Source organism: Pristiophorus japonicus, chromosome 15 (genome assembly GCF_044704955.1).
Source record: "Pristiophorus japonicus isolate sPriJap1 chromosome 15, sPriJap1.hap1, whole genome shotgun sequence".
In the NCBI taxonomy this organism is placed as follows: Eukaryota; Metazoa; Chordata; class Chondrichthyes; family Pristiophoridae; genus Pristiophorus; species Pristiophorus japonicus.
The window spans coordinates 94,874,806-94,887,036 of NC_091991.1; the positions used below are offsets into that span (position 1 = coordinate 94,874,806).

Here is a 12,231-nt window from a genome sequence, read left to right on the forward strand (position 1 = left end):
CCATGCTGACTCTGCTTGATTGAATCATGCTTTACCAAATGGCCCTCTAATGCTTCCTTAAAAATGGACTCCAGCATTTTCCGAACGAACTAATTGGTCTATAGTTTCCTACTTTTTGTCTGCATCCCTTTTTAAATAGAAGCGTTACATTTGCGGTTTTCCAATCTGCTGGGACCACCCCAGAATCTAGGGACTTTATGGTAGATTAATGCATCCACTATCTCTGCAGCCATTTCTCTTAAGACCCTAGGGTGTAAGGCATCAGGTCCGGGGAACTTGTCTGCCTTTAGTCCCATTATTTTACCTAGTACTACTTCATTGGTGACTATTGGGATGTTTTTAGTGTCTTCTACTGTGAAGTTCGATACAAAATATTTGTTCAACATCTCTGCCATTTCCCTGTTGTCCATTATTAATTCCCCAGTCTCATCCACCAGGGGGCCAACATTTACTTTAGCCACTCTTTTCCTTTTTATGTACCTATGGAAACTCTTACTATCTGTTTTTATATTTCGTGCTAGTTTACTTTCATAATCTATCTTCCCTCTCAATCATTTTTTTAGTTGTTCTCTGCTGGCTTTTAAAAGTTTCCCAATCAGCTGTCCTCCCACTAGTCTTGGCCACATTGTCTGCCTTTGTTTTTAATTTGATACCCTCCCTTATTTCCTTAGCTAGCCACGGATGTTTACCCCTTCTCTTACAATCTTTCCTTCTCATTGGGATATATTTTTGTTCTGAGTTATGAAATATCTCCTAAAATATCTGCCACTGCTCTTCAACCATCCCATACTTTAGTCTATTTTCCCAGTCCACTTTAGCCAACTCTGCCTTCATACCTTTGTAGTCTCCTTTGTTTAAGCTTAGGACCCTGGTTTGAGAACCAACTTTCTCTCCCTCCAACTGAATTTGAAATTCAACCATATTATGGTCACTCATTCCGAGAGGATCCTTTACTATGAGATCATTTATTAATCCCACCTCATTACACAGTACTAGATCTAAGGTAGCCTGCTCCATGGTTGGTTCCACATTACCTCACACTTATCCGGATTGAATTCCATTTGCCACTGTTCTGCCCACCTGACTAGTACATTGATATGTTCCTGCAGTCCACAGCTTTTTTCTTCATTATCATGGTCAAGCTAGACTTTCCCTTTTGAAATCCATGCTGACTATTCATTATTATATTTTGGGTTTCTAGATGTTCTTCTATTTTCTCCTTTAGTCAGGATTCTATTATTTTTCCTACCACCGATATTAAGCTAACTGGTCTGTAGTTCCCTGAACATGTTCTATCTCCTTTCTTAAATATAGGTATTATGTTAGCTATCCGTCAGTCCTCTGGCACTACACCTTTTCTAATGAATTATTAAATATTTATAGTAATGCCTCTGCAATCTCTTCCCTAGATTCTTTTAAAATGCGTGGATGTTATCCATCCAGACCAGGGTTTTTTTTCCTCTTTCAGTTTGATCAGTTTATTTAATAATTGCAGTTATTTCATTACTAATCTCATGATCCAATGTCGTGTCCACCTGTTCTATCTGCCTGGTAAATACTGAGGCAAAGTGATTATTTAATATTTTTATTATTTACAATGTAATTTGAATTTCTTTTATTTAGTTTTTTCGCCTGTGTCTATCTGCCTGTGCATTTTGGCTGCTGCTTCAGACCTGAGCCTTTTACCTCTTTTACACTTCCTTCTCTGGCTTTTTCTCTCTTTCCCTCCCTTGTCAATATTTAACGTGTTGTAAAATAGTTGTGAAGCGCCTTGGGACGTTTTACTGCGTTAAAGGTGCTATATAAATACAAGTTATTATTATTTATTATTATTAGGAGAAGTAGCGGCAGAGATTGTAGATGCATTGGTTGTAATTTACCAAAATTCCCTGGTTTCTGGGGCGGTCCCAGCGGTTTGGAAAAGTACAAAATGTAACGCCCCTGTTTAAAAAAGGAGGCTGACAAAAAGCAGGAAACTATAGACCAGTTAGCCTAATATCTGTGGTTGAGAAGATGTTGGAGTCCATTATTAAAGAAGCAGTAGCAGGACATTTGGAAAAGCAAAATTCAGTCAGGCAGAGTCAGCATGGATTCATGAAGGGGAAGTCATGTTTGACACATTTGCTGGAATTCTTTGAGGATGTAACGTGCAGGGTGGATAACGGGGAAACAGTGGATGTGGTGTATTTGGATTTCCAGAAGGCATTTGACAAGGTGCCACAAAAAAAGGTTACTGCACAAAATAAAAGTTCACGGGGTTGCGGGTAATATATTAGTTTGGCTAACGAACAGAAAACAGAGAGTCGGGATAAATGGTTTATTCTCGGGCTGACAATCAGTAACCAGTGGGGTGCCGCAGGGATCACTATTTACAATCTATATTAACTACTTGGAGGAAAGGAGTGTAACGTAGCCAAGTTTGCTGATGATACAAAGATGGGAGGAAAAGCAATGTGTGAGGAGGACACAAAAAAATCTGCAAATAGACAGGCTAAGTGAGTGGGCAAAAATTTGGCAGATGGAGTATAATGTTGGAAAGTGTGAGGTTATGCACTTTGGCAGAAAAAAAATCAAAGAGCAAGTTATTATTTAAATGGAGAAAGATTGAAAAGTGTTGCAGTACAGCGAGACCTGGGGTACTTATGCATGAAACACAAAAGGATAGTATGCAGGTACAGCAAGTGATCAGGAAGGCCAATGGTATTTTGGCCTTTATTGCAAAGGGGATGGAGTATAAAAGCAGAGAAGTCTTACTACAGCTGCACAGGGTATTGATGAGACGATACCTGGAATACTGCGTGCAGTTTTGGTTTCCATATTTACGAAAGGATATACTTGCTTTGGAGGCAGTTCAGAGAAGGTTCACTAGATTGATTCCGGGGATGAGGGAGTTAATTTATGAGGAAAGGTTGAATAGGTTGGGCGTCTACTTAATGGAATTCAGAAGAATGAGAGGTGATCTTATCGAAATGTATAAGATTATGAGGGGGCTTGACAAGGTGATGCAGAGAGGATGTTTCCACTGATGGGGGAGACTAGAACTAGGGGGCATGATCTTAGAATAAGGGGCCGCCCATTTAAACTGAGATGAAGAGAAATTTCTTCTCTCGGAGGATTGTAAATCTGTGGAATTCGCTGCCTCAGAGAGCTATGGAAGCTGGGACATTGAATAAATTTAAGACAGAAATAGACAGTTTCTTAAACGATAAGGGAATAAGGGGTTATGGGGAGCGGGCAGGGAAGTGGAGCCGAGTCCATGATCAGATCTGCCATGATCATATTAAATGGCGGAGCAGGCTTGAGGGTCCCTTTGGCCGACTCCTGCTCCTATTTCTTATGTTCTTGTGTTACAGATCTACCATTTGTTACAGATGCCACGGGCTGTATTTTCAGCTCATTTGTGCTCCTTTATCGCCTGGGCAGGGCACAAAAACTTTTTTTTGGCATGAAATGAGGCGCACTAGATTTTGCTCCCGAGCGGCATTTTCGACAATAGTTTTGCGGTGGCGCTACAACATAGCGCCCACCCACTGTTTTCACCATTTGGATGACGTAAATCGTCGTGCATCACTGCACTAGAACCCCGGTCGGAACTTTCAAGCATATCGCCTGCTTTAGCGTCTGCCCGGGAAACCACCAGCAAAAAGAAGTCGTACCCCGGGCACACCAGGCGCTAACAGCACCATCTTGGAAACAGAAGAAAGTGAGAGTTCTGATTGATTAAAAGCATTGGGAAAAAAAACACTGCGTTATTGCATACTTTTCATTGTGAAGTTTATGTGAGTTTATAGTTCATTTTAAAGGACATTTAAGGACATTTTTAAAGATGGGGGCCATGCCATGTCAGACATTAATCCTGGCTACTATACTTATACAGCGCTGAGCTGGAAGAAGGCTTATTGATGATCATTTTCAACATAATTGAAGAGGTCGCAGACAAATGTGGAGGAGGCCTTACCCCCAACAATTTTACAGGGAACATCGCTCATGCTCATACCTGCAGCTCTCTGAGGCACAGTGCGATAGAAGGCTGCGCTTCCAAAAAGAAGTGCTGACAGAGATATGCAAGCTCATACATCATCATCATAGGCAGTCCCTCGAAATCGAGGAAGACTTGCTTCCACTCTAAAAGTGAGTTCTCAGGTGACTGAACAGTCCAATACAGGAACCACAGTCTCTGTCACAAGTGGGACAGATAGTCGTTGAAGAAAAGAGTGGGTGGGGAGCCTGGTTTGCCACATGCTCCTTCTGTTGCCTGCATTTGCTTTCTGCATGCTTTCAATGAAGAGACTCGAGGTGCTCAGCGCCCTCCCAGATGCTCTTCCTCCACTTAAGCTGGTTTTTGGCCAGGGACTCCCAGGTGTCAGTGGGGTTGTTGCACTTTATCAGGGAGGCTTTGAGGGTGTCCTTGAAACTTTTCCTCAGCCCACCTGGGGATCACCTGCCATTTAGGAGTTCCGAGTAGAGTGCTTGTGTCAGGCATGCGAATAATGTGGCCCGCCCAACGAAGCTGGTCACGTGTGGTCAGTGCTTCGATGCTGGGGATGTTGGCCTGATCGAGAACACTGACGTTGGTGCGTCTATCCTCCCAGGGGATTTGCAAGATCTTGCGGAGACATCGTTGGTGGTATTTCTCCAGCGATTTGAGGTGTCTACTGTATATGGTCTATGTCTCTGAGCCATACGGGAGGCCAGCTCGTACAAGCAGACCTGCAGCCTACCAGTGGCAGCAGGACTGCACTGCCCGTCGAGGAGAAGGTGACTGCGGCACTTTCCTTCTATGCCTCCGGCTCCTTTCAGGCATCAGCAGGAGACATATGCTCCATCTCGCAGCATGCTACACATTGTTGCATTCGCCAGGTGACTACTGCACTGTACGCACGCAGGATGAACTTCATAAACTTCCCAATGACCAAGGAGACGCAAAATGAGAGGGCAGTAGGTTTTGGATGATTTGCTGGCTTCCCCAAATTTCAGGGTGCCATTGACTGTACACACATCGCCCAGTGAGCACCTTTACTAAATCCAGAGGTTTACCGAAACCAAAAGGGATTCCACTCCATGAACGTACAGATCATCTGCAGCCATACTCAGTGCATCATGGCAGTCAATGCCCAATATCCAGGGAGCATCCATGATGCTTTCATCTTGAGTGAGAGCAATGTCTCACACATGTTGCAGCGTCAATCACAAGGCCAGAGCTGCTTGCTGGGGGACTAAGGTTACTGCCTTGCCACCTGGCTCATGACCCCCTCTGGAACCCTCAGACAGAAACCGAACATCGTTATAATGAGAGCCATGCAGCCACACGCAACATTGTTGAACAGACAATTGGCTGAAGCAGCACTTCCGATGACTGGACCACTCTGGAGACTGCCTACAATACTCCCCTCAGCAAGTCTCAAGTTCATTGTGGTGTGCTACATGCTACACAACTTAGCCGATGAGGATTGCAGGACCGCCTCAAGAGAGTGGGGGAGGGACGGGGGGAGGAGGAGGAAGAGGAGGCTGGCGAGGAACCCATGCCACCACCACCCCCACCACAGCCACAGGGGAGGCATCGCGGGAATTTCGCCGCTTAGGAAGTTGATTAAGGATTTGAGATTTAACTATTTTACACAGAGGATGGTCAATTTATGTCAATGTCAGAATGGCAGGCAGTGACTAGTGGGGTACCGCAAGGTTCAGTGCTGGGACCTCAGATATTTACAATATATATTAATGATTTAGATGAAGGAATTGAATGTAAGATCTCCAAGTTTGCAGATGACACTAAGCTGGGTGGAAGTGTGAGCTGTGAAGAGGACGCTAAGAGGCTGCAAGGTGACTTGGACAGGTTAGGTGAGTGGGCAAATGCATGGCAGATGCAATACAATGTGGATAAATGTGAGGTTATCCACTTTGGTGGCAAAAACAGGAAGGCAGATTATTATCTGAATGGTGACAGATTAGGAAAAGGGGAGGTGCAACAATACCTGGGTGTCATGGTACATCAGGCATGCAGGTAAAGCAGGCAGTAAAGAAAGCAAATGACATGTTGGCCTTCATAGCGAGAGGATTTGAGTATAGGAGCAGGGAGATCTTACTGCAGTTGTACAGGGCCTTGGTGAGATCACACCTTGAGTATTGTGTGCAGTTTTGGTCTCCTAATCTGAGGAAGGACATTTTTGCTATTGAGGGAGTGCAGCGAAGGTTCACCAGACTGATTCCCAGGATGGCTGGACTGACATATGAAGAAAGACTGGATCGACTAGGCTTATATTCACTGGAATTTAGAAGAATGAGAGGGGATCTCATAGAAGCATATAAAATTCTGATGGGATTGGACAGGTTAGATGCAGGAAGAATGTTCCCAATGTTGGGGAAGTCCAGAACCAGGGGTCACAGTGTAGGGATAAGGGGTAAGCCATCTAGGACCTAGATGAGGAGAACATTTTTCACCCAGGGAATTGTGAACCTATGGAGTTGTTGAGTGCATGTGGCCCTTACGGCTAAGGGGATCAGGGGGTATGGAGAGAAGGCAGGAATGGGGTACTGAAGTTGCATGATCAGCCATGATCATATTGAATGGTGGTGCAGGCTCGAAGGGCCGAATGGCCTACTCCTGCACTGACTTTCTATGTTTCTATGTTTCTAGAATAGACTGCATAGAGAGACAGTGGAGGTGGATGGTGGTAATTGAGAAGTAGAGGAGGTAGAGTATAGTATCGCATTGCTTTGAACTCTATGTTCCTTATGCATTTCATGGTGCTCCCTCACTTTATTCTATTTTTTAATTCACTACTGATCTTGCAGATCAACAAAACTGGGATTGTCATTTGTGAGTCAGATTCGATCCAGCGTATTGTGGCGATGGATTGCTCCAGGAAACAGCTACATGCCGTGCAGCTTGTGATGATGAACCTGACGATGAGGACAAGAGGGTGCAATGTGTACTTATCCAGAAAACCCTGCACGGAGTGCGCCAAATGGCTAGTTCAAGGCAAGACTCAAACTTTAATAAATCACTGACTTCACAGCACTTTTTTCCCAATTTGCTCCTCCCCTTTTCTACAGGTGCTAGGGCTGGCTCTCTGGGTAAGACATCTCAACCAAGTGCCCATTCTTCTTTCATGAAATCAGGCGATAAGTATTGCAAGGAGATTCTCAAGATCGCAAGATAGATGCAGATGAAGGAGTCATTCAGCTTACTTGAGTTCATCCGTCTAAAATAAAAGACTACTTCCCCATCATGGCATCTAACTGTCCAGTTAATCACTGTGTATGTTATGTTCAGAATAACTTCACAAGACTGTATACTGTAAGCTCAAACTGTTGTGACCTTGGTCTCTTTAATGCAACTCCAGAGTGAGGAAGCAGCATGGTAGACTGCCTTTTATACCTGCTTGCCCAGGGTGTGCAGGTGACCCTTGGGTCTCCCACAGGTGCGCTCCCTGGTGGCAAGTCTTACACACTCGTAAAGTTTACATACATAACATCACTCCCCCAAAAGTCTTAGATACAAGTTATTTACAAGTTGAGGCGATCCGGGGCTCTGGTTCCGGGGTTGATTGCCTGAGTTGAAGTCCTGGCATAGGTGAGTCGGTCGGATCATTGCTGCATTGCAGTGTGGCTGGTCTGATCGGACTGTCGGGCATGGTGGGTTCATCCTCGTGGTTGACAGAAAGGTCGGTTGCTGGTTGGGTGTGTGTTAGTGGATCAATGATGTTAATGTCCTCTTCAAACTGTTTTTGGTTGTCAGTGAATCGCAGTTTGGTCTGATCCAAGTGCTTTCTGCACGTTTGTCCATTCAAAAGTTTGACAACAAACGCTCTATTCCCCTCCTTGGCTAAAACAGTGCCAGCAACCCATTTGGGACTTGACCATAATTAAGAACAAACACAAGGTCATTAACCTCAATATCACGTGACACAGCCGCGCGATCATGGTACACGTTATGCCGGTGACTCCGGGTTTCTACATGATCATTGAGATCCGGGTGGACTAAGGAGAGCGTGGTTTTGCGTGCTCTCTTCATTAACAATTCTGCAGGGTGAACCCCGGTCAGCGAGTAGGGTCACGTCCGGTAGCTGAGCAGAACCCGAGATAACCGGGTCTGCAGGGAACCGTCCGTCACACATTTCAAGCTCTGCTTGATAGTTTGGACTGCCTGTTCCACTTGACCATTGGATACGGGCTTAAAAGGGGCAGACCTGACATGCGTGATGCCATTGCGGGTCATGAACTCATTGAATTCCGAGCTGGTGAAACATGATCCATTATCACTAACAAGGACGTCGGGCAAACCATGGGTGGCGAACATGGCCCGGAGGCTTTCAATGGTGGCTGTGCGCGTACACGATGACATTATTATACATTCAATCCATTGAGAGCAAGTGTCCACAGCTACAAGGAACATCTTTCCTAGAAAGGGGCATGCAAAATCCAAGTAGACCCTGGACCACGGTTTGGAGGGCCATGACCACAGACTCAGTGGGGCCTCCCTTGGTACATTGCTCAACTGTGAACAAGTGTTACATTGATGTACGCATGACTCCAATTCCGAGTCAATGCCAGGCCACCAAATGTGCGACCTGGCGATAGCCTTCATCATGACTATGCCTGGGTGGGTACTGTGCAGGTGGCATATAAATGTTTCCCTGCCTTTTTTTCGCAAAACCATGTGATTCCCCCATAGGAGACAACCCGAATGGATGGATATTTCGTCCTTGCGTTGGTAAAACGGCTTAATTTCGTCTTGCATTTCCCCGGGAACAGCCAACCAGCTCCCATTAAGGACGCAGCTTTTACTAGTGATAGCACAGGGTCCTGGCTGGTCCAGGTCCTGATCTGGCGAGCCGTGTCGGGTGACCCCTCGCTCTCAAAAACATCCATTACAAGAAGCAAGTCTGCGGGTTGCACCATTTCCACCCCGGTGGTGGGCAATGGTAGCCGACTGAGGGCGTCAGTGCAGTTCTCAGTGCCTGGTCTGTGGTGGATTACATAGTCATATGCAGACAATGTTAGTGCCCATCTTTGGATGTGGGACGAAGCATTGGTGTTAAAACCTTTGCTCTCTGAGAACAGCGAAATGAGCGGTTTGTGGTCGGTTTCAAGCTCGAACTGGAGTCCAAATAGGTATTGGTGCATTTTCTTAACCCCATTTATGCATGCTAATGCTTCTTTCTCAACCATACTGTTCTTTCAGCCTTAGATAAACTTCAGGACCCATATGCAACCGGTTGCAATTTGCCTGACACATTGGCTTGCTGTAACACACAACTAACCCTGTACGAAGATGCATCACAAGCTAGAACTAAACGTTTACATGGATTATACGATACAAGTAACTTGTTAGAACATAGCAGGTTTCCGGCTTTATTAAAGGCTATCTCTTGAGATTTACCCAGTCGTCAGCCTTGCGTAGCAATAAATGCAAAAGTTCCAGCAAAGTGCTCAACCCCAGTAGAAAGTTACCAAAATAGTTGAGGAGTCCCAGGAATGAACGCAGCTCTGTCACATTCTGTGGCCTGGGTGCATTCTTGATGGCCTCCGTCTTCGAGTCCGTGGGTCTGATGCTGTCTGCCGCAATCTTTCTCCCAAAAAATTCGGCCTCTGGCACCAGGAAAACACACTTGGAACATTTCAGCCTGAGTCCCACTCTGTCCAGTCACTTTAAAACCTCTTCCAAGTTGTGCAAGTGTTCAGTGGTGTTGCAACCAGTGATCAGGATGTCGTCTTGAAACGCCACGGTGCGCGGAACCGATTTCAGCAGACTCTCCATGTTCCTCTGGAAGATGGCCGCAGCTGAGAGAATCCCAAAAGGGACATCTGTGGTATATGAACAATCCTCTGTGCGTGTTGATGCACGTCACTTTTTTCGAAGTTTCAGCCAGCTCCTGTGTCATGTAAGCAGAGGTTAGATCTAGCTTGGTGAATGACTTCCCCCCTGCTAGCTTTGCGAACAGGTCATCCACTTTAGGTAGTGGGTACTGGTCCTGTAACGAGACTCGGTTGATCGTTACCTTGCAGACCCTAAGATTCTGACCGTCCCATCGTTTTTCAACACCGGAACAATTGGACTGGCCCACTCGTTGAACTCGATTGGTGACATGATTCCCTCTCATTGAAGTCTGTCCAGCTTGATCTTCACTTTCTCTCGCATCATATATGGAACCGCTCGGGCCTTGTGATGAATGGGCCATGCATCAGGGACTAGATGGATCTGCACTTTGCCGCCGGTGAAGTTGCTGATGCCTGGCTCAAATAATGACGAGAATTTGCTTAGCACTTGGGCGCACGAGGTGTCATCCACCGAAGACAGTGCTTTGATGTCGTCCCAGTTCCATCGGATCTTTCCTAGCCAGCTTCTGCCGAACAGTATTGGGCCATCGCCTGGTACATAGAAATATCGAAAATAGGTGCAGGAGTAGGCCATTCGGCCCTTCGACCTGCACCGCCATTCAATGAGTTCATGGCTGAACATACAACTTCAGTACCTCATTCCCGCTTTCTCGCCATACCCCTTGATCCCCCTAGTAGTAAGGACTACATCTAACTCCTTTTTGAATATATTTAGTGAATTGGCCTCAACAACTTTCTGTGGTAGAGAATTCCACAGGTTCACCACTCTCTGGGTGAAGAAGTTTCTCCTCATCTCGGTGCTAAATGGCTTACCCCTTATCCTTAGACTGTGACCCCTGGTTCTGGACTTCCCCAACATTGGGAACATTATTCCTGCATCTAACCTGTCTGAACCCATCAGAATTGTAAACGTTTCCATGAGATCCCCTCTCATTCTTCTGAACTCCATTGAATACAAGCCCAGTTGATCCAGTCTTTCTTGATATGTCAGTCCCGCCATCCCGGGAATTAGTCTGGTGAACCTTTGCTGCACTCCCTCAATAGCAAGAATGTCCTTCCTCAAGTTAGGAGACCAAAACTGTACACAATACTCCAGGTGTACAATCCATAGTGATAAATCATGCACAGCTCCATCGTACGATACCTTCACTGCCACACTGCCAATGACTGGTACGAGCTCTTTTGATGTAAATGCGCAGCTTTGTGTGAATTGGGCTTAGTTTTGGCCTATGTGCCTTGTTGCCCCACAGTTTCTCAAAAGCCTTCTGGCTCATAATTGACTGGCTAATCCCATGTCCAATTCCATGGAAACTGGAATGCCGTTTAATTTGACTTTCAACATTATCGGAGGGCCTTTGGTGGTGAAGGTGCGTACCACATACACTTCCTCTTCAGCCTCGGGTTGAGTTGCCTCTCTTACTCATTCAGCAGGATCCGCTCCGGATCGGTCATCTTCTGCCGACTCTGCCACGTGGTGAGTCGCAGTACGTTTTCACATTCGCTGGAGGTTCCACAACCCTTGCACACATAGTGCTTGAATCGACATTGATGGGCTCTATGATTGCCCCTGCAGTGCCAACATGGTGTTAATGGATACGCATTCATGTCCCAAAGCAGACTCTGAGTCATCCTAGGTCTGGCCTCTGCAGGCGTGTAGGCCCTGCCATGTACAGTTCTGCCTGCTGAAAGTGTTATTTTATGCACAGTACTTGCTGGTGAGCTTCGATGCTGCAAAGATATCTGTTTCGTGTTATCGTTCATGGATATGAAAGCCTGGGCTATCGTGATGGCCTCATGATGGCCTTGCTCAGATCTGGGGATTCGGCAGACAGCAGTTTGCGAAGAATGACCTCGTGGCCGATTCCAAGCATGAAAAAGTCCCGCAACATTTCCCGCAAAAATCCAGCAAATTCGCATGGTCCCACGGTCGGCGACATAAGAACATAAAAACATAAGAACATAAGAATTAGGAACAGGAGTAGGCCATCTAGCCCCTCGAGCCTGCTCTGACACTCAACAAGATCATGGCTGATCTGGCCGTGGACTCAGCTCCACTTACCCGCCCGCTCCCCATAACCCTTAATTCCCTTATTGGTTAAAAATCTATCTATCTGTGATTTGAATACATTCAATGAGATAGCCTCAACTGCTTCCTTGGGCAGAGAATTCCACAGATTCACAACCCTCTGGGAGAAGAAATTCCTTCTCAACTCGGTTTTAAATTGGCTCCCCCGTATTTTGAGGCTGTGCCCCCTAGTTCTAGTCTCCCCGACCAGTGGAAACAACCTCTCTGCCTCTATCTTGTCTATCCCTTTCATTATTTTAAATGTTTCTATAAGATCACCCCTCATCCTTCTGAACTCCAACGAATAAAGACCCAGTCTACTC

The 12,231-nt window shown here is 45.8% G+C and overlaps 1 protein-coding gene across 1 annotated transcript in view; it reads left to right on the forward strand.

Annotated features, from left to right (window-relative positions):
* The first annotated feature begins 4,668 nt into the window (after positions 1 to 4,668).
* The window catches only part of LOC139281569 (uncharacterized), a 111,181-nt gene continuing 103,618 nt past the window's right edge, over positions 4,669 to 12,231 (forward strand). The window contains exons 1-2 of the mRNA XM_070901727.1: positions 4,669 to 4,758; positions 6,796 to 6,982. Coding sequence (XP_070757828.1) covers positions 4,669 to 4,758; positions 6,796 to 6,982 — 277 coding nt within the window. The remainder of the gene's footprint in view (positions 4,759 to 6,795; positions 6,983 to 12,231) is intronic.